This window comes from Ixodes scapularis, unplaced genomic scaffold (assembly GCF_016920785.2).
Source record: "Ixodes scapularis isolate PalLabHiFi unplaced genomic scaffold, ASM1692078v2 PGA_scaffold2__306_contigs__length_199485367, whole genome shotgun sequence".
Classification (NCBI taxonomy): domain Eukaryota; kingdom Metazoa; phylum Arthropoda; class Arachnida; order Ixodida; family Ixodidae; genus Ixodes; species Ixodes scapularis.
Window position 1 is genome coordinate 11,868,579 of NW_024609857.1, and position 22,037 is coordinate 11,890,615.

General features: G+C 46.0%; 2 protein-coding genes across 2 annotated transcripts in view; one reads left to right on the top strand and one right to left on the bottom strand.

The window, feature by feature from the left end:
* Positions 1-1,058, top strand: part of LOC8031235 (probable ATP-dependent RNA helicase DDX10) — a 22,539-nt gene extending 21,481 nt beyond the window's left edge. Inside the window, exon 19 of the mRNA XM_029995754.4 lies at positions 820-1,058. Within this exon, the coding sequence (XP_029851614.2) occupies positions 820-991 (172 nt within the window). The 3' untranslated portion in view covers positions 992-1,058. The remainder of the gene's footprint in view (positions 1-819) is intronic.
* Positions 989-22,037, bottom strand: LOC8039062 (phosphoethanolamine N-methyltransferase 3). The gene is made up of 12 exons (XM_029995755.4): positions 21,303-22,037; positions 17,067-17,268; positions 13,710-13,865; positions 12,780-12,916; positions 11,513-11,658; positions 8,636-8,821; positions 5,156-5,245; positions 4,988-5,083; positions 3,826-3,948; positions 2,744-2,875; positions 2,305-2,421; positions 989-1,598 (listed from the first exon to the last, which is right to left on the bottom strand). Exons 1-12 carry the CDS (start codon positions 21,316-21,318, stop codon positions 1,485-1,487), a joined length of 1,515 nt encoding a protein of 504 aa, XP_029851615.2. The 5' UTR covers positions 21,319-22,037; the 3' UTR covers positions 989-1,484.

Sequence of the window (22,037 nt, forward strand, 5' to 3'; positions counted from 1 at the left end):
TCCCTTTTATGCTTGCTTCAGTATGGGAGAATATTTTTTAAGTTGGCATAAGAATACCATAATTACAACCTAGTGCTTCTCAGTGCCAGGAGATTTTAGTTCCTTACTTCAATATATTTTGCATTAAAACAGGGTCATAGTAAATCTTGATACCTCCATCAGTGAAGACATGAGCAATGTGTCACACTTGCCATGGGGCCTCTGTGAACATTCACCTCTGAAGGCCGACTCCCAAATTTGTTTTCTGCCTGGCAGAAAAGCTTTTCCCCATGTCCTTCTTTCCATTCCCTCTGACTTTTTTCTCTTCATACTAAAGCGGTGTCTGGGAGGTCATCTCTGCAAAAAGGGGTAGGGCTTTCCCTTTTTCTTGAAGTGAAGATCGAAAAAAGGTTGGAGGGACGTTTTTCTTTCTTTCTGGCGGAAACAATCTTCAGGCTCGCTGTTCGGGAAACCTAGAAATGTTGACAACAACCACTTTTCTAAAAGTTAGAAAGTTGTTGCGAATTCAAAGAGTACTATTTCAAAACTTGTTTTTTAGCCAGGTAGTTTCTGGGGAACTGCTATTCAGACAAACCTAACATCTTTGTTACACAAGAAATGTTGGCCAATTTGAAATTTTCCAGATGTCTATGGATGGTACCGTCAGGATTGTCCTTGATCTGTTGAGTATGACTTTCTGCAAACAGTCCAAGCATCCTTCCTCCCAATAAATTAGTTGAAAAGCTTAGCCAGATACTGATACTGCATCATTAGAGAGCAAGGAAAAGTCATAGGACGAAAAATGGTTTCTGTGGCATCTTTGCAAACTTTGCCCCGCAGGAGCAAACGGCCCTTGGGTGACAGGGATAGCAAAGTGGCGTCAAAGAAAAGAAGAGTAAGCGAGGAAACTTCGGACGAGGAAAGCGAAGAAGACGAATTGGCTCCCCTGGATACAGGCCTTGACTTGCTGGGAGATGAGGCTCTTGCCTTACACATGCTTTCACACAAGTAAAGGGAGGCAAAGAGTTTTATTTAAACATCCTGTAATATTTTCTGAATAAATCGCTGTCTGTGCCATTTCCCATCTTATCTTTACTGAGTATGAAAAAGAAGCAATCATGCCGAGGCATTCATTTCATGTTTCTGAGCACCATGCATGAACATGCAACAATGTACATCGTTTATTGTAATATAATGCCACTAGGTGTAGTAAAAGCACCAAACATTATTAAGTGTGTTTTTTTAACCAAAATTGGCATTTACTCTATGAGAAATTCTTTTATATATTACTTCACCTTGCTTGACAAATCTATGCCGTGGGTAGGAACCTCAAAACATGCGAGTTCCTTAGATGCCACATGGAAGCTATTGGCTATCACATTTTTTGTGTAGGCACATTGAGAATGATAGAGCTTGTAGTCACAACCACTGTTTAGAAGCTGCTATGCTTATTATGCACGTTTTTCTGCAACTGTGTTGATCTTGAGTGAGCCCAAACACAAGCTCTACTGGGGCTTCTCTCCGTAACCGAGGCACCACACTTGGTCGCCGTCGGAGACACGCCTGATCTTTGCTTCCCATCCTCGCTTCAGGTACTCGTAGTCTTCTGAAGAAAACTTCTGTAAAATTGACGGCAGAGCATTGAGTTAATTATTGTTCTTCTATTTGCATGTGAATCCAGAATTTAAAAAAAAAAAGAAGGCATTATCTTTTCTAATGAATCCAGAATTTAACATTACCTAACAGACCTCTTGCTATATTACCCAAGCATCAAGGAGAGTGCAGGGATTGGTGTTCCACGCGCCACACGCGCACGCCTTTTCCGTATAAAAGATTCAAAGTAAATAACCAAAATAAAGCATCGAGGAACCCGCGTGCAAGATGCCGTTTGTTTTATGTATTTGCTTTAGAAAAGCTACTACTGCTGAGGCCAGCACGTGCGGCGCGTGGAACACCAATTCCTGCATTCTCCTTGATGCTTGGGTAATTTATCAATAGGTATATTCAAAAGTTAGGAGTGATTTTCTTAAATTTGTAATGAGAAATGGCAGTCATTTTTAGCAGTGGACTCCATTCATTCCCTGCTACCCACCATTATTAAAAATTTCAAACAAATTGCTTCTAATCTTTTCATTGCATAAGGCTGATATCTAAAAATTTGGCATCTTATCCCAAGCCGGGATGCGTTTGAGGTGTCTGGGATCTGCTGAGTATAACTGGTAAAACATTTTTTTTTTTGGTTATGCAACAAAATAATGTAGACTTTCTTTTGTGTGTGTGTGTGTGTGTTGCACTGTGGCAATTGGTGTGGGGTGATGAACTCACCTTCAGAAAGTCATCCTTTTGTGTGTTTAGTTTGTCCAACTCCACCCTGAGGACCCTAAGGAACTCCTGAGATATGTCCTCAGATCGAACCTTCACAAATCCAGTTTCCTTCATCAGCTGCAAAACAGAACGAAAACTCACCTTGGGCACTTTTTTTCTGATTTTCTTGGTAATACGTGCTGATGGAACTCCATCTATAAACCGTCCACCCTTAAGCTGACGATGCAGGATGAGCTATGCACCCGCTGGATCATTCAACCACCCCCTTTCATTGCCTGAACTCGGAGAGTGATCACGTGGCGAATGATAGACGTACGACTGGTCCAAGGAACGGGTAGCTTCCACCTCACTGCCAGCTCAGGGGGTGAACGGAATATAGTTGACACATCCTGAGATTAAAGTTAACCACACATTGCACGCTGTTATAATCCATACTCACGGATCCATACTGCTGCACAGTGAGTAGATTGTAGCCTCTTTCTGCCACATACTCCTTAAATTCGTCAGAATGGTCTCGGTCCCCTCGGCAGTAGTCGGTGAACACCACTTTTCCGCCGGGCGATAACCATTTCTGGAATGGCAACACGGTTATTACTTCACCATATTGAGTACCCCTGCATCTTCCTTGGGAAGTTATTGCGGGAGATTTGTAATTATGATTATACCGTAGTGGTTTTCCACTTTGGGAATGCAGCATACCTTTTAATTTGACGGATGCAAGCTTATGAAACGGGTGTATCAACATCTAAGAAATTTTAACGCGATAGCGTTTAGGAGTACATGTCGCAGAAATCCCGGCGTCGGCGTCGGTGGGACCAGCACTGCTCAAGGCGGGGAAGCCGCCTTGAGGAGCGCCGGATTTCGGGGCTGGACATTATTTTCGCTCTGCGTTCGCGAAATGGACCTTGCACTGAAGCGTGACAATCGGTAAGCACCTCGAACCTTCGGACATTGAATGTGCCACTTAGACACGTGTAATTGCGTTCTTTTTATTACGCAAGCGCCGTTTCAAAGCTGCCGTGTATAAACAGACAACAGAACGACCAATGACGCAGCGCGCTTTGGGGGGACTTGGGCGAGAGATGCAGGACGGCGCATGTGCGGTGAATCGCCACCTCATTGGCCTCATGTCGTCGCGCACATCGTCTTTGGCAAGAGCGACATTTACTTATCCCCCAATACTTAAAGTCATATATTTGAGACCGAATTGCTATACGGAGAGCAAGTCGTCTGCTTCTTGCGCAAGGGTTGCTGTGACGTCAGAACGACGCCGAGTTCTGATTGGCTTTGATTGGAAGGATAGTGGGTAGACCATTGTAGACCTCACTGCTAGATGTCTTAAGCTCTACCAACCATTTTTTTTCTCTTTTTTTTTTCAATCATCCAATAAGAGTTAGGCGTTCTGACATCATCGCAACCTCTGTGCAAGAAGCAGACGAACTTACGCCCCGCATATTCTGCTCCGCGAGCGGGTCATATGAAGTGAGGAGACGTGTGCGCCGCCCCACCTTCAGGACTCACATAGAATCGGCTGAAAAGGGTGTGCTTGTCAGCAATGTGAAGCAGCGTGTCTCTGCTGTAGATGACGTCGAAGCTGCCTTCCTCGAAAGTGGCCCTCGTCGCATCCAGGACCTCGAAGTGAATCTGGGGGCAAACATACAAGCGCGTTTCCAAGCTCCATCTCAAAGTTACGATTACGGTCCCGTGGGTCACCAAGGCGCACCCGTCCGGGTGCCAACCGAAAAGTGGCGTAGCGAACTCGAACCTCCTGGTGCCACGAGGTTAATCTGACTCGCCCCGTCTCGTTAGAGCCACTAAAACAATCCCAGATTATTTTTTTAAGGGCGCCGCCATTTTGGTGCTTAGTGCAGAGCAGGCAGACGATAGCGTGCTACGCTGTCGTGGACCGTTTCAACATTTATGGAGGACGTAAATCCGATTTCTACGATTTCAGATCAAGCTTCAGCTGATCGGCTACAATTATTTTAAGCACGAAACGGCTAGGAGGCGTAAGCTACCGCCCAGTTATAAAGGGTGCAACCGTCAGCATCCATCCGACGGCTGAAGTGTCATCAGTGTCATTACGTCTGGCCAGGCTTGTTAGACCCATATAGTTATTATAGTGCGTACATTATAATAACTCTATGGTTGGACCAGGCGAAGGTAGGAAGTTCGCGCTGGCGGTGCAACAACTGGACCTTCCCGCCGTTCTAATTCTGTCGGCGACTGTAGATATGGAGCCCCAGAAGGTTCCACAATAAACTAGAATGAAGAGCTTGTTTGACGACTGTAGTCATGAACCTCTAAACGTAAAAGTAATATTGTTCCAATATTATTTCTGTACTTAGTTTCACCAGAAGTCAAAGCGCTGTCAAAGGTTAGGAGACATACACATAGCTTATACAGACGCACATACAAAAAGCACGGTCACGGCGGGTCACGGCGCATTCACCGCCCCTGTTTGGTTTAGCCGATGGTATACTTGTAAACGTACAAAAAAAAACGCACGAAAGCCACGTGACGTTGCACTTTTAGCGCGGCATGATTGGTCCCATTAGATCATAGCTTTGGCTGCGCTCTGAATTAAGGTGAAACGAAATAACGCAGTCGATGTTCGAGTACGATCCTTTGCTAGAGTTTTCCCACACACGCACACACAGAATTCCTGTGTGCTCTGTTCTACCTTGTCGGTGAGATGTGGTCTCTTGGTGAAGTGCTCCAGGGCCACGGACATCATGTTGACGGACAAATCGACTGCCAAGATCTTGACGCCGTATTTCTGCAGCATCGCGCATCAAGGGTTAGACGTGTCGCCATCGCCGTAACCGAGGCTCTAGAAAGCTCCGTTCACCTCCGCCATGTAGAAGTCGTGTCCTCCAACTCCGCACCCAACGTCCAAGACACGATCCCCCTCTTTGAGGTTCATCTTGTCCACGATGTCCTGCGCACAAGGGTCCCAAAGTCATCTAGGAGCTCGCTTGTATGTGCTCGCAAAAAGCTGAGGCACACCTAAGCATTTCTTATGAGTTGTGAATGCGAAAGCATGCAAGCCGCTCGTCCGCTCCCTTTGTCGTCTGCTCGTCCGCTCCCTTTGTCGTCTGCTCGTTTGCTCCTTTGTCGTCTGCTGCGTATTAGCGCGCGCGCGCTTCGGGATCTCAAAGGCCATGGCGCAGCGGCCAATGGGAGCCCCGTCGACGCGCGCCAGCCAATGGAACCGAAGACGAATCGCTCCTATTGGGATAGCGGAAACTAGGAGCCGTTTTCGCGCTTCAAACTGATGACGTCAGCTCGCTTCATGAGGCAGTTAATGCTTTCGCATTAAAATGTCTCGGGTCGCGCAGAAATTTAGTAATTCCAGTGAAGGCCGGTTCACACACTAGCGTCTGCTAACGACCGGACAGGCTTAAAACCGGCCTAAATCCTCTTGTGACTGCATGCTTACGACCGCTGCGCAGACGGTCGTAAGCTATAACAAGAGGTTTAAATGCCGGTTGTGGCGTGGTCGATTGTGGTCAAACGCAAATATGTAATTTATTAGCCTCAACGGTCGTAATCAGTGTTAAGTGTGTGAACCAGCCTTTATGTGCAAAAGCACATTTCTTGGCTGACGTTTGACAAAGAACGTAGACAGGAACGGAAGCCAACGGGGTTAGACTGTATTCGTGAATAGTCACCCTCGTTGACACAAATTGGCAGCACTTTAGTGCCGCCATCTGGAATCCTGAAAAAATTCACATCGGAGATGAAATTTGAAAACCATGGCAATGTCGTAGTGGTAGGCGCTCTGCTTACGCTTTAGTTGGGTTCAGGACCTCCTCGAATAGCCTGCCTCTACTTTCGGATGTGTCAATGAATCCAGAAGAGGCGTCATGATTTTTTTTACTATTCTGGCGTAAGAAAAACACGAAACATTGGTGCGCGTTGCGAGCTAATATTTCCCTCAATATTTCCCTCGGATTTACCTGGCAAAATTTCACAACTCAACTCTCTCGAATAAACAATAAAATTAATACTAATAATAAAACGAACCCCTTATTTTTCAGATGATCGATGTCATTTTAAACTGTTTGTTCAGCATATAGCATAGTGGGAAATTTCGTTGCACACAAACCTCCTGCAAATCACTCGATAAGCCTTCACACACATGTTGAGCGTTTTAAACGGTATTTGAGGGCGCACAATGATTAGTGTTTGTCAGAAATGCACTTATGTTTCGATCTAGAACAAAAAGAAATAGGTCAGTCAGTGATTCGGATCGCCGCCATGGTTAACGGGCCGCGTGTTTTCGTCAGCTAAACATCGCTCACGGTAGAACTATTTCAGACAAAACCACGTCTATAACGGTGTTTAATACCATACAAAATTCCGGAGGCTAGCTTGAAGTTATTCAGAAATTAAAAAAAAAAAAGAAGAAAACTTATGGTGCACTGTTCAAACAGCATTCTCGTAGTTTCTTAACTAAGCACTTATTCGCGTTGTCTGTATGTATCAGTCCTAACGCGACGAACAATGCATAGCTAACATTGACGTCACGTCAGCAGCCATTGTGGTGACCTTGCTGCTGAGCGTTTACTTAATTCTGCAACCTACATTTCACGCCTCCAACTTTTTTCTTTTTTTCTTTTTTCACAGCAAGAACAAGGGGGAATGCCCACCAGCACGGTGCGATGTCCGTCACGGGCAAGCCCCGTAAATGCCAATGCTACACAATGAAAAAGAGCGCACAAATGGCAGGACAACAGGAGAGAGACGCACAGAACACACAAGTGTCGTGGTCGTCTGCGAGCTATCTTATTACGGAATTTAATTTACTAGGTGTTGTCCATGGCCAAATTAGAACAGATAGTCGAGCGCATCGTCGTCGTCCTCAGTGGGTTCTGGCACGCGCCTAAGCCGTAGCTCTACACTATTCACCGCATTCGGTGGGAGTTGGTACCACGAGGGCGCCACAGTATTTGGTGCCCCACTAGACTTCCGGTAGTGTATTTATTTCTTCTTCAGTAACACACAGCGATCGGAAAATATGATTTTCCTTCGGAGAGGTACCTGTAATAGGTTTGTAAGAACCTACGCGCTTTGTAGAACGTAGTACAAATAACAAAAGGATGTGTGACAAGAGGAAAAGAAGAGGAAAACCGGAAGTGCGCAGGGGTCCGCCGATAGTGGGCGGCAGCGAGCTTATTTGCAAACAAACATTGGTGAAATTCACTGGCGGCCATATCCGTGTGCGCTGCTGCTGAGCGCGTGCTGACGGCGAGCTTCCACAGTCCTTTTGGAGCGTGCATTTAGCACCATCAAGGTGGCCGGCCTTAGCAGGCTATTAATGTGAGCTCGTTCTGAGCATGCGCTCTAAACATCACCCTCAAATATGGCGTCCAGTGAATACCTCCTATTGTCCCTCTACGTTTTTTTTTTTTTCGTTTTTTTTTTGTTTTTATTAAGAAGTTTCATTCTGCTCAACAATTTCGCCAAGTTGTAATAGAGACAAGAGTTATTTCTGCAGGTATTGTTGCTGGTGCACTTTTGTGCACTCACGAAATTCACGCCAAAGTCACAGTCTCTCTGCAACACCAAATTTCAGCAGATTTGCGCTTTTTGAAGTTGTGCCGCGGAGTCTTATCACGTACGTCCTGGCGCGCCTTCGCACGCCAGAACGTACGTTGTCGGCGTGCCATTGTATCGGGTTTCATTGTTTTATTAAGTCCTACACTACCGATGCTCAAAAAAAGAATCGTCGAAAAGACGACATATACACGAAAAGATAAGTATACCGACAATGTTGGTCGCGCGGGATGCTGCCCTTACGAAAATGGCGACACCAGGAAGCAAGGGCCAGGGGAGAGGGTGCGCAAAAGGTTCATTGGCCATGGGTTACCGAACAAATAATTGCCACGCTATGAACAATCTTTTTTTTTTATTTTTTTCTTATCAAATTATCTAAATTAACACTCCTTGACATGAATTTGCAGAGATAGTTAAAAATACCGGATGCGATCGAGAAAATAAATCCTATTTTTTGGCCCGCTTAAATGAACTACGCATCGTAGAAATCTGAAACTCCGTGAGAATGTGAGACGTCGGCTCATAGAGAAATTTTTTTTCCTTTGGGTCTTTTGATCCAGGTAACGTCACCTCACTCTTTAGCGTTTGGTCACCACCGCTAGCGTCATATTCTCACAGAGTTTCGACTTTCTGCGATGCCTAGCTTTTTTTGTTTCGTTTAAAAAAGAACAGCTTTAATTTTCTCTGTCCAACCTGCATATTGTTTGCAACTTGCCGATGAAATGCCTAATAGAAAAAAAGAAAAAAAATTCCGGTAGTGGTTGCGCACCTTGGCGGTTTCGAGTCCTCCGCTGCTGAGGAAGGTCTCCCCAAAGATCCATTCGTAGCGCCGCACGCTTTGCTGGCTGTACTGCTTCTGGTCCAGGAACTCCTGGAAGCTGTTGTAGTTGTCCGTCGTGCGGCTGCTACTCATCTTGGTCGCCAGGAAGCACACTTGGCCCGGGTTGTTCTTGTGCTGCGCGTCACGTTCCCGTTCATCAGGGTGGTGACACTGATAGGATTGACCGTCCAATATTTAAACTGCCTAAACAACGCTATTTTTTTTTTCTATCGTGTTACTTTGTTGCATGAGTGAAGGGGAACAAATGCGTGGTTGCAGCTTCGGAGGCTGACTAGATTGTACAAATTACTGCTATGCGCCCCATGCAGCTGCTACTTAAAGTTTTATAGATATCGTCTTTTATTTATACCTTTTTACAGTTGACTTGGCACAGAACATGTGATCATAAAACTTTCTTTTTTTTTTATTTTTAGTTACGTGACTAATTTGTTATGCGTTGCACCGCAGTGTAGACAAACAACCTATACTTATTGAATAATGCAAACGTGCTGGTTCAAGAGACACTGCAGTGTCAAAGAGGTAGCACGAAAGAGACAGTATCACAGTAACACGCACAAATAGAAACAAAACACGAACCTTGCTTCTTTGTTTCTGTGTTTCTGCGATGTGTTTTTATCGACCACAATTCGCAGTTCCAAAATGTCAAAGAAACAATTTTTTTTCTTTCTGCTTTTGTTTGTAAAGAGCGCAATATTTATTATATACTCTACTACGCCCTAGGAAGTATTTATCTAATAATTTGAAATGCAGACTCACAGCGAGGTTTTCCTTACTTTCGAAGCGGGGTTCAACCGTCCGTTAGGGGAGACAGTCCCTGTGACGATAGCACTCTCTCTCTCTCTGACGGACTGGACACCGAGCGGCGGTGCTTTATCGCAAGCTCGCATCCGCTTCGTCGCAGAATGCGATTTGAAGCAGCACTCGAGCGCTTCTGCTCGCGCCCTTATCGTGGACGTAGGCGAGAGATCTCCTCATGCCTCACGACACTGCCGTAGCGTCGGGCCATCTGCCGAACTCGTGACGTCATCAGCCCATGACGACTACGTGGCGAAGCAGAATAGCGCAGACGTCGTCCAACTTTCATTCCCTCCCCCAAACCAAAATTGACATACGAAGCTAAGGCTTCGAAACACTTCCTTTGCTTTCCCTTCTGCAATACTCTCTCTCCCTCTCTCTTCTGGAATGCTGTTGACTCTACTGCGAGGAGACGGTGGCGTCGACGCAACCGCACGGACAGTTTTTCACGCGCCCCATCGGCGTCGGCGTTTCTCTGCGTCGGCGCGCATCGCTCGAGGCCATCCTCAACAATGCTGCGCGCGGGAGGCGCCGACGTCGGTCCCGTTCGCGTATTCGGGTACGGGACCGACGTTGTCGGGTTCAAAGCCATCGAGCCAGTTTTGGCGTCGGATTGGCGCGTTTTCTCGCGCTTAGGGCAAACCGGGAGATGGGACGTTCATGTAAACGCGCCGTTCAAAGGGACCGAAACTGACCCGTTGACTTAACTTTACAAGGGTATTCAAATACGCCATCCCGTTTAGTTCGTGGTGACGACGCCGGAAGTGGCTTGCCAGGCAGAGACCAATTAGAGATTGCGCGTGGCGCAAGTAGGGCCGGATGCGACTTCTGGAACCTCAGAGTCAGGCTCCGTGCTCCCGGAGTAGCATGGTATGACTGTTTTGAAATTGATGGCACACATTTCTTTTTTCTAGTGTAAAATTTAAATGAATGGCTTATGAGCTGAAAATAAACCTTCCTTGTCTAGCACCAATACAGTGTAACGAGGTGGTTATTGAATGTTTTAGGCCTATAGTCAAAGCGGCGATATTGCACGGCGTGGACAGACACCACCCGGAGCGCGTGCTCATGGGGTTCGCCGTCATTTTCATCGTAGATACAGCGACTGGGTGTCCGGACACTTTGCGAGAAACAAGGCGGGTGGAAATTTGTAAAAGTACGATCTCTTTTTTTTTTTTATTATTTCAGCAAAATAATTAAATTTTGAACATAGTCATTCTAAAGGAAGCGATATGTTAGTAGTGCTCAACAAATTTGCGAATAGAATAGTCGATGTTTAAACAGCCCAGTTTACAAGTTGTTAACAATCGTGGGGGCTCGCTCTAAAATCGGACGGAAAATTCGGAGCTGTACGCATCAATTTCACATTTTTATCAGAGGTGTCTATTAGTGATGGAATTTGCTTCGTGAAATTTCAACGCGTAGCTGCCTTCCTGAAAAATGATGCCAACAGCCTTGACGTGTTCAACGGTGGACGTCGATACAGACGACGGAGTTGCGTGAGGGTTGTGCTTGTGGCGCCATCTCCCGGTAGAGGGAGGGAGCGGACAGCGGCAACGGCACTAAATTTACTATACAGGCATAGCCGCAACACAGAAGTGGCCTGGAAGGCCACTTCTCTGCGTAGGTACCGTAAGTGTGGGGAAGCCCACTTTTGGACCGCGGTGGGAGCTACGCTCTTACCGGTCCAATCAACAGCCTCCCTTTCATCACCTGACCCAGCTCTCCGCCCAAGGATATGGGCGAGAGCGTGATCACGTGGCGAAGGATTGACGTATGACTGGTCCCGCAGTCTCAGCTTAGGTGCGAACGAAGTGCAGCACGAGGATGATGTATATGACACCATATGGCCATCTCCATCATCTCTTTTGAATGCATTATGTAATCTTTTTTTTTATTTTTTAATAATCCCCAGACTAAGATCGATATATATATATATATATATATATATATATATATATATATATATATATATATAATGATGATGACTCCAATTCCAACGGTTCGTACCTTGATGTAAGCTCTCACGTTGACCACCTTCTCGACGAACAGAAAGTACTCTTCTGCATCAGATTGACATCGAACTTTCTTCAGCATGTTGTAGTAGTCTGAAGGGCTTCGGTAGAAGGTTGGGTTGCTGTTCCTTTTGACATCGCCTGAAAAAGAGGGTCAGGCGTCTCTGCCTTTCTGAGAACATTCCAGAGCTCTAACATACCTGCCCTTAGTAAAACAGTGGTTGTCACAAATGACTGAACCACCGCCTTATTCTTACAACCGTAAAATCGGGAGAAGATATAGTAACAATGCAAATCCCCGTTGATGTGGTATGCAGACGTTTCTTTCTTAGCATGCAGTCACTTACCTGAGCCTCCAGCCAAGCAGAGTGCACCGAGTTAAAAATGCGAAGATACATCCAGCGTGGACCACATAAAGTTCACCATTATGGAGCAAGCTCTTCTTATACGGTGCTTAGTGAGTGTAACTAATGCAGGAAATTGTCGACTGAGACCCGAAAAACACGGGCTTCGAGTCTCGAATAGGTCCCGTGTGGCCCCGTATACAGGCGGCATCATTCTTGATTTAGTAGAGTAAATTGACACAACTCACAACAGTAACTCTTTTTATATACCCTTTCTCATGGGCGTACAAACCGGGGGGGGGGGGGCGCTTGGCCCCCCCCCCCCCTCCCAGTTCTCAAAGTGGGGGGGGGGGCAAGGCATGTGTTTTGCCCCCCCCCCCCCTCCCCTTGAAACAGCCGCCACTGGGCAGTACAAACACTGGCTGGCGGCGCCCAAGGGATACCGAGGGCACCGCCTCCCGGCCCTTGGGGGGAAGGGGGGGGGGGGCGCTGGTTTGCCCCCCTCCCCTCAAAAACAAGTAGGTACGCCACTGCCCTTTCTCTTCTCTTCCTTTTACCAGCAATACATTCACTTGAATCAAAAGTAGATGCTGACAAATGTGTATGCTCGAATTTTTTTTTATTATCATCATGTCCCACCTACGCGGCAAGCCAATGTCCCAAAGTGCGCCCTTGGCGCATGGGAACGGGAGGAGGGCCACGCCAATCCAAAAACAACACAGAGAACGCGCGATGACATGGCAACCAAGAGCGCGCCGTCATTGCTTGACGAGCGAGCAAACGCTCGAGGGCGCATCATTTGGTATATAGCAGACGAATTTCCAGACTGTTCAAGCCTGAATCAGTTATCGTTGAAAGGGAGCTATGCTTGCGTCGCGAACACGGAGAACGCTGTCAACGACAGGACGTTAAACTCACCGGAAGGTTTGTAGCAGGACTCCCTGAGGAAGAGATGTCCGCCTTCCCTGAGCCAGCCGAAAATCTTTTCGAAGAGCGTGAGACATTCGGCATCGTCCAGGTACATGTAGAGCCAGTTGCTGAACACCACGTCCACCCTGCGTGACGTGATAGTCAAGCCACCGCGGGTGTGGGTGTTTTTCTATGACTTAATCCGGTAAGGTTTTTTTTATAAGGTTAAAGAAGCAAAAGCGTGGAAAACAAACAAAATTAGCACCCTTCCCCTCCCCCTTCACACCGTATATAGTATTTATTTATTCAGAAATACTGCCAAGCCCTGGGAGGAATTTTAGCAGGAAAGAGCAATAATTATATACATCATAGTTCACACCTCATCATCATAACATGCACGAAAAAAAATTGCTAACAATAATAGTCCAGCGGACTGTTGTTGTCATTCCTGTAAAATCAACAGCTATAGCACAATGGGTGTCCACGAGTGTCGAAAGTCTTATAATGTATCGATAGTTTAGATGAAACATACTCTAAAGAAAAATATCATATGCTTTGGGTTGTAAGATGTGAGGACCCTGCACGCAGGAAATTGATTTCATGCTTATACCGCCAGCCCGTCCACCGTGTTTATCGCCTTCTCTCATGAATCTTAATGTTGCGTATACCGCTATATTCATTCCTTTGCTCAACACTTGTTTTCGGAGCTAACCCAGCTCTGTCATTAACTTCGGCTAAAATATACCATATCTGTACTGGGAAAAAAAACATTCAACATTGAATACTGTAATGAATACAGACAATTTTGCTATGTTCATGGATTGTGACGGACCTAGAAAATGTAGATGGTCGGCTGGAGAAATGTTACCGCCACCTTACAACTGAAGCCAGACACGACGCTGCCTTTAAGAAATAAATGTATATATATATACTATATACCCTTGTTGTGGGCGTTCCAGCGTCATCACGTCTCCGTGCAGGAAGGACACGTTGTCCAGGTGTCCGTTCCTCTTCCTGTTTTGCTCCACGTAGGACTCCATGAAGTCAACCGCTGTCACGTGACCACAACGTGCCGCCAGTTTGTCCGTGAACCGCCTGCCAGCATCACAACATGAAAACACCCGTCTTTCGAGGCATCTCCGGAGCTCAGTCTCTTTCTATCTATAAACGTTGTTCATTCTGTTTTATTTTATTTATTTGGAACTTCAGATGGTACTGAATTGCCTTAGCGACAGACCGCACTTGCAAAACGAGCAAAGATCTCATTGTCACACCGAGAAAAAAAAAAGTTTGTTTATACGCTGCAAGAAGTAGTGCTTACAGGGTTTGGTTGCCGGGAGAAGAAACAATGGTTTTGGCGTTTGAAATGTCTTGATAAGCCAATGTGTATAACTAATATACAATGCACATTGTATCAATTAATTCACCGCATAAAAAGAGAAATTAATATTCCTCCGCGAAAAACCATTTTTTTTTTTTACTGTGGTTTTTGAGGTGTATACGAGTGTAGTCAACGTATGCGTAGTCAACAGCCAAAACAAAATAGAAACATACGCACATAGAGCACCACAAAAAACGCAAAACACCTGTATGCATATAACAATAAGCACAAATCAACGAAAAAAAATTATAACGTACTTGATATATAGATGTAACAATAAATACCAATCAACAAAAACAATTACAACTGACTTAGGAAATACATTGTTTATTGTTTCCTGAAGGTTAGCAGAGAGGAAGCATGTTCCATTTTATGCTATATCAGACGGACAGACGAAGGTGATTGTATTGCGATTCAGACATGAAAGTGAGCACAACTGGACTCTCTCTGTGGTGCAAAAAGGAGTGAATTAAATCCATCCCCTTACAGGATCTACATTATAATCCATTCCACTGATTATAATGCGGAGCATAAATCGGAGCTTAAATGTGCGAGATATAAGGTCTTCAAAGATACAAATGTTATCAAGCGAGCCCCGGCCGGTTGGAGTGTTTAGATATATTATATGTCTAGATGGAGACAATGGTTGAATGGAGAGCCTCCAGCACGTACCACAGTTAGTAAACGCAAATAAACTCTGAGCGGTGTAAAACGGAACCAAAAGCTACGTGCGCCGAGGACCGTCAGAGCGAGTGCATTTGGCAAAAATAGATCGGAAAATGGCCGAGATCTCACCAACCTGCATATGTCTCTAGCGCTATGTTTAAAGTAGAACCCCTCAACAAGCTACGCTCTAGAGCAGGTGTTAGCAACATGTTAACCTGCTGCAGTGGGCCAAATTGCCGCAAAGCGGAGCCTGAGCAAACCGGACGGGAAAACGGAAATGGAAGGGGGGGGGGGGGGGGTGGCTGTTAGTTTATAGGTATAGAAGATGAAAAACAAAAATACTGTCACATATTCGAAGTGATATGATTCAGACACATAGAGGTGCTCATCAGTCACTCGCAAAACCGACGTTTGAATTCATACATATATACGTGCAGTAGTTAACACCCCGATCCAGGCCGCTGCGATATTTTGTAGCAATTTGAAAACTCATATTCACGGAGGCCAGCGGAAAACACAGCAGTCGTTCGTTGCAAATCCATTATTCAGCTTATTGTCTGTTTGGGGAACTAGCTGAGCAGCACACTCTATATTGCTAAACTCTTGAGTGATACGCCCGATTACACAGGATTTGCAACCAAACATACCTCTGGCCCCGTAGAGTGTGCTTGAAAGGGGGGGGGGGGGGGGGGGATTTTTGATGGCGTGCAAGGGGCTGTATACTATTGCCTCGCGGGCCCTATAGGATGCCGAGCACTGCTCTAGGATAACGACACCTCCTCCATCCAGGTGCTTAAAATCCTTGTTACCAGTTATCTGAAGTGATCGGAAATCGCAGGAAACACTTTTCCGTCCTCCAGGAATGTTTACAACAGTTCGTCACAGAGCAAATTCGTATCGCCCGAGTTCGCTGACACTATAAAATCGCATTTTCGAATCGGCACTAAGCACCAAAATGGCGGCGGCCACAAGACACTCGGGAAATGGGGTGCCGATGCTCTATTTAGTGACTCTATATAAGCGTATTCACCTCAAGAACCTTCTCTACCTATACACGGCTCTACTCCCTTTTTATGTGGATAATTAAGATATGTGTAGGTCGCCAAAACCATCGCTTCTTTCTCCGACAAGCAACTCTTGTAAGAACTATATACTTCGCGCGGCATCTCGCAAATTCCTTTCGCGTTGGTAAGCGGCAAACGTTGCTTTTCCGAATTGTGAGTTCGCATTATCTGCTCCATTTTGGTGGGGAGAATTCACGGCAAATTTCTTTCCCATTGCATGAGCTTCAAATGTTGGTTTTTCGAAGGATTAATGCTATAGAATCATTAATGCTATCTAAGAGATTATTCACGCGTCTGCATGCCGTTGATGACATGCCATGATAATATAGAAAGATAAAACGCGATCACGTGGCAATGCGCCGAGAAACTGAGAAGAGGAGGAGCGGTGACGTCAGAACCCTGAGCTCTGATTGGAAAGATTAGTGGTTAGGCTTAAAGCTCGATGTGCCTTTGTCTCCACTGCGCTCGTCGAAGGAGTTAGAACACGCAACCCCGGCATCTGGCGTAATGGACCTTTTCCGAGAAGCGTTCTGCGCACGCGCGAGCGCCCGATGCCAAGCGGTCGAAGTCGGCACGAAAAATCGAGGAAATTCGGAATGAGGCTGTACATCGAAGAGTAGAACACCTAATGGCAGCACATATATAATTGTGTTACACACAAAAAAAAAAAAAGCGGACGGAAAGAAAAACACGACGTTTGAGTGGACGCTACGGATTTCCCTCTTTAAAGTCGCTTTGGGCACGCGACGCTGCTCAGAGAGCGAAGGAACTGGTAGCGTAGCTCCCATCATCGATTGGTAGCGCAGGTAGGTCACTTCCTCGATTTTTAGTTCGTGCAGCCACCGCCTGGTGCCGTCGGTATTTGGAAAAGGTCCATTGGCTCCCGCATTCGAATGCGTTCGATGAGTGCGGTGAAGACAAAGTGACAGCTAGCTTTGAATCTACTCACTAATCATTCCAATCAGAGATCGGCGTTCTGATGTCCACGTGCGCTCTCGCCTCCTCCTCTCCCTCAGTTTATCGGCGCATACTTTCACGGGCTTCTTCTGCCCGTCAGCCTATCTCTTGCATTTATATATCTAACGTATTTCAGCCGATAACATTGTTCTGCGTTTTTTTTTTCTTTTTTATTCGTTGGGTCGATAGCAGGATTAGTGCAGTCAAAAAGATAAAAGGTACGCCTACCCGATGCCGGCTCCAAGCTCGACCAGCGTCTTGCCAGACACGTCGGGCAGGTGCGATAGGATCTCGGCGTTCTCTTCGCGGTTGAGCATCTGCGCCCTGGGATCGAGCATCATGCTCTCCAGGCTGGGGTTGAAGTGCTCCCAGTAGTCGTGCATCACGTCTCGGGTGTCCGCTTGGCCGCCATTGATTTGCAGCCTGTTCGCTGTAGGAAACGACAGAGGAAGAATGCTTCCGTGCGAATGCGAGCACTTCCCGCTCTCTATAAGACGCACCGCTGCGGAAATTGCAGTTTTCACACACACACATATACCAAAACAAAAAAGTTGGTGCATACAAGTCGTGAAAGTCGCAGCTATGTATTCCTACGATGGGGGCGGTGAAACTGCGTAAACAAGTTAATAAGTTAAATAAAATAATAAATAAAATAAGTTTCAATATTCTCGTCAACGGATCGAACAATAAATTTTATTTATTTTATTTTCAAAATACTGCCAATCCCCATTGAGGGATTATAGCAGGTATGGTACAAATAAAAACAACAGACACAATTTTTGAGGCGCGCGAAAATAAGTAATTCTTAGAAATCGTCACTTCCTTTCATATTGAAACAAACGAAACAGAACAGAACAGAAAGAACTAACTGACGAACTTGCTGAGAAGGTCTTGTTCAAGAGCTTGAATGAACGCATCCACATTGGTGTAGCTAAAAAACAGCGGATCAAGGCTGTTCCAATCTCTTACAGCTGAAGGAAAGAAAGAGTACCTAAAAGTATTATTATTGAAAGAGTATTCAGTTAATGTATTGCAGTGTTTATGTCTTGTTGTTCTTGCCTGGGAAAAATTCACATACTTGTTCTTGTCCATTTTAAAGGCGTCGTTTAAAAGGTTTGTGTAGGAATGCAACAAAACCCGTAGCAAATTACTAAAAAAAAAAACGGATATAAGTTGCAGCGTTGGATATCTACCAACGCAAATCTTGAAGAGAAAAAACAAAAACAAAAAAAAAGCACGCGACTTATAGACAGGAGAGCACAATAATGTAAAAGGGAACGGTTTTTTTTCTTTTTTTTTTCATGGTTGATTTTGTTGCAGAACTACAAAACTATAGACCGTTTCAACTTGAGAAGGTAGGACGAGGGTAAGGCGGGCCGGGGAGGAGGAAACAGATGGAACGCTGGAGAAGAGAGAGGGAAATCTGCGACCAAAAGGTAAGGGCACAAACGAGCTGGTGGCGGTTAAACATTTCGAAAAAAACCCGAGACTGGGACAATAAAGACGGACAAACACAAAATCTCAAACACAGCTGAATTTTATTTGACTAAGAAGGGTGCTTATACAGGCGTCAAATCCTACACAAATCAAAAGAGACGAAGGAAAGAGAGGGAGAAACCTACACAAAAGAAAAGAGACGAAAGAAAGAGAGGGAGAATTGGGGAAACCCGTGCCACAAGCAGTACAACAAAAAAACAAGTATTACAAAAGAACTGAGAAGTGGTGTGATCGTTTATACAAAAACAAAAGCAAAGCAGAAGGACTAAAGTGCATTAGTCCCCAAGAAACCCCAACACTATAACAGTGTTGGGGTTTCTCCTTCTCCCTTTAGCGTTCCGTCTGCTTCCTCCTCCGCGGCCCGTCTTACCCTCGCCCCAGAGCCTTGGGCTCTGCCTCGCCCTACCTTCTTGAAAGTCAAATTTGGGGGGATTTACGTGCCAAACCTACGACGGGCATCTGGCACGCCCCAGCGGACGACTGAGGATTAATTTGGACCACCTGGGGATCTTTTGACGTGCAACCGAAAGCTCGGTTACACGGCGCCTTCTCCGCAATAAGCCTCCGTCAGATTGCGGGCACCTCGGTCGGGATTCGAACCCGCCACCTGGGGATCCGTAGGCCGGCGCTCTCGCCTCGGAGCCACCGAGGCGGCTCCCTACCTTTTTGAGTTGCGAGACGTCTGTTCGCCGCTAAGCTGACAGTGCGGTAGAAGCTACATGCTTGTTGGACCAGTCATTGGCTTATATTTCGTCACGTGATAACCGCTGAGTTCCTCCCACATATCCACAAGCAGAGGTGATAAAAGGAAAGCGGTTGATTGGTCCGGCGAGCTCGTAGTTCCCACTGCACTGTCAACTTAGGGGTGAATACGGGGGGTCTCAAAACACGTCTTTGACGGGATCCGGACATTTCGGTGTTGGACGTTTCGGTGTTGGACGTTTCGGTGTAGTGCGTTTCGGTGTAGTGCGTTTCGGTGCGGTCTTTTCGGTGCACGGACTTTTCGGTGCACGGACGTTTCGGTGCACGGGCATTTCGGAACACAGGAAATCAAAATCACGTTGTTTTTTTTTGTTTGTGTCTTGTTTTGTTTTGTAATAAGCACGATTTTAGCTAGAAATTTATTTTTTCGCACTTTATAAATTTGTAGACTTGGTCATCTATTTATGGTCACTTACTCATATACGACCTAAGTGACTTTGTTAGGCGCAGCACCGTCTTGCGGGAGGACTGGGTACGTTGGACATTATGTTTAATTTGCCGGTGTCTCTTCTCCAACGTACGCACTAGACGCATCACATGTGTTTACGCGTTGGGTCGGTACAGCCGTTCTCGGCGCCTTCTGTAAAGGTGTGGGCTTTATCATTCGTAATCTGTTTAGGAAAGGCACCAACAGCAAGAAGCTTAAAGGAGCGGTGAAACAATATTCAATTAAAATCTTTTTTTTTTGTTTTGTTTTTTTCACTTTACACGAGCTTTCTGGCGCTAGTGGGACCCAAGGATACTCGCACGCAACACCACTAGCCAAGAAACTCCTTTGTTGCGGCGAAATTTCAAAGACAAAAGCGATCATTTTCATTCAATCTCTCCTTCGCAAAATCTGATGACGTTACGCGGGGATCGCAGTACACCCATATGACGATATTTGAATGCGGTTCATAGATTCGACCCGAGCATTGCGTGGGGCACTTGATTGGGGCTCGTGATAATTACAATCGTTGAGAACACGAATGCCTTTCTTCCCTATTTTTAAGCGATGGGGAAGAAATGTTGCCCAACGGAGCATTACACAGGCCAAGCAAAATGCATTAGCGGATGTAGCCCGCAAGCGCTCACGATTGTACTCTATGGAAGGTAACATTTTCATAGTACGTTGATCTTTATAGAATTACGTCCATAAAAAGTAAACATACTTTAGGTTCTCTTCCTCTCGCTTATTACGGATCCCCAAGAAAACGGGACATGCGGTGTCATTGAGACAAAATGACGGGACAGCAGTGAAGCTCTAAAATGGGACTGGTCCGGCCATAACTGGACATATAATCGCCCTATTGTTATTGCAATTATTCCTATTACCTTTCAAGCGGCCATGCACAGCAAGGACGAAAGATGATACAAGGAGTTGGTTTGACTTCATTAAAGTACCGTCATGGTGCAGGCCACCTGAGGCCACGGGAGCGCAACAGGAGCACGTAATACAAGAAAGTCTTCATCTCAGAGTATTCCCTCTGGTAGTCCACTGGGGCACGCGCCTGTAGTCGGTGGATACGACAACCGCCTTAGCCACCCAATGCTCCTCGTGAAAAAAAGGGCCAAGTCGATTGTTTTGTCGATCTTCCCCCTGAACGTGCTTACCGTTGGCTAAACACCAAGGCATACTTATGTTACGCTTCCAGGAAGTTGTGAAAAGATGCCCACCGACATATAAAGCGCAATAAGATGGCTACCTCATTGATTGCATCAATTGATTCAACTGAGTTTTTAATTCCCTTTGAGTTTTTAATCCCGTTCAAAGCCTTCCAAGAGATTGCCTCTCGAAAACTCCATCTTCAGAGTTCATGCGTTGTGTCGCGTGCTTTGCTCGCTTCCCGAAGCCACGGGTACACACGCGTGCTGGACAACGGAAATCGCACGCTGCACTGTGGATTTGTAATAATATTTATTCAAATCGGAAAGAGTTGCGACACCACACAAGGCGAGGAGCCCTTACCAGGAAGTCTGTAGTGGAAAGGTAGCGCCTATCACAAAGGCGAAAATTGCTGAGTCACCGCGCTGTGGACTGATAAAGAGAGCTACTGCGCATGCCCAGAACAGCTTCCACGGACCAATAAACAAAGACCACAACGCACAGTAGGAGAATATGATAATCCAAAAGGGAGGAAGGGGGAGGGAGGTTCATGCTTGACGCGCGAAAACAAAATACCAACGTTAACACTGAAATAGAAAAAAAGAAACGACGTTATTTACCTTTCAGAAGACTCATACCGCTCCTCGCAAGGCGCACAAAAATAGGAGGGTTTAAATCCTTTGTATACAACTACAATCCACGCACCGGTCAAGAAACAGCAGCAAACGTTGATAGCATGTGGTCGGCGCACGACCTTATATGTATATATATAGCGTACGACATTTACTGGGCTTGTGGATACAAGGAAGCGCCACGACGGACAAAAGAAGAAAAAAAAAACTGGGCAAATCGCGCGGTCTTCCGACATCATCCTGAAGCCGTGATGCCAGCGTTTAGCCTATCCGATAACGGTTAGCTTATCAAGTGCCTGGTGATCTCCTCGGAGCAAGGCTCGAGAGCTCTGGAATTTCTACGCCACCCACCGAAGTACGTCGCGTTGCTCAGATTGGACAGGCGGCGAGGTGTTTCGGTGGCTCCCTCTTATTGGTTTCTATCGCTGACGTAACAAACTTTCGGCCCGGACCATGTCCAACCAGCGAGAGCACGAGTGCCAGCCGCACACTCGTATCCGTACTCCCCGGAGGCTTCCCGTACAGCTGACGTAGAAAACCAACACTATGGGCCTTGTTATTCAAGAGCTGCTGCTCGGACACTCTGTCTTTTAGAGAGCCAATCGCCTGCTCCGATAGAGGCTCCCATTTATCTCAATCTCTCGTGACCGTCAGTTCTAACTGGAACACGCGTGTGGTCCTGTACTCGTGCTTGAGGATGCTGCGCGGGTCTATCTTCTTCCG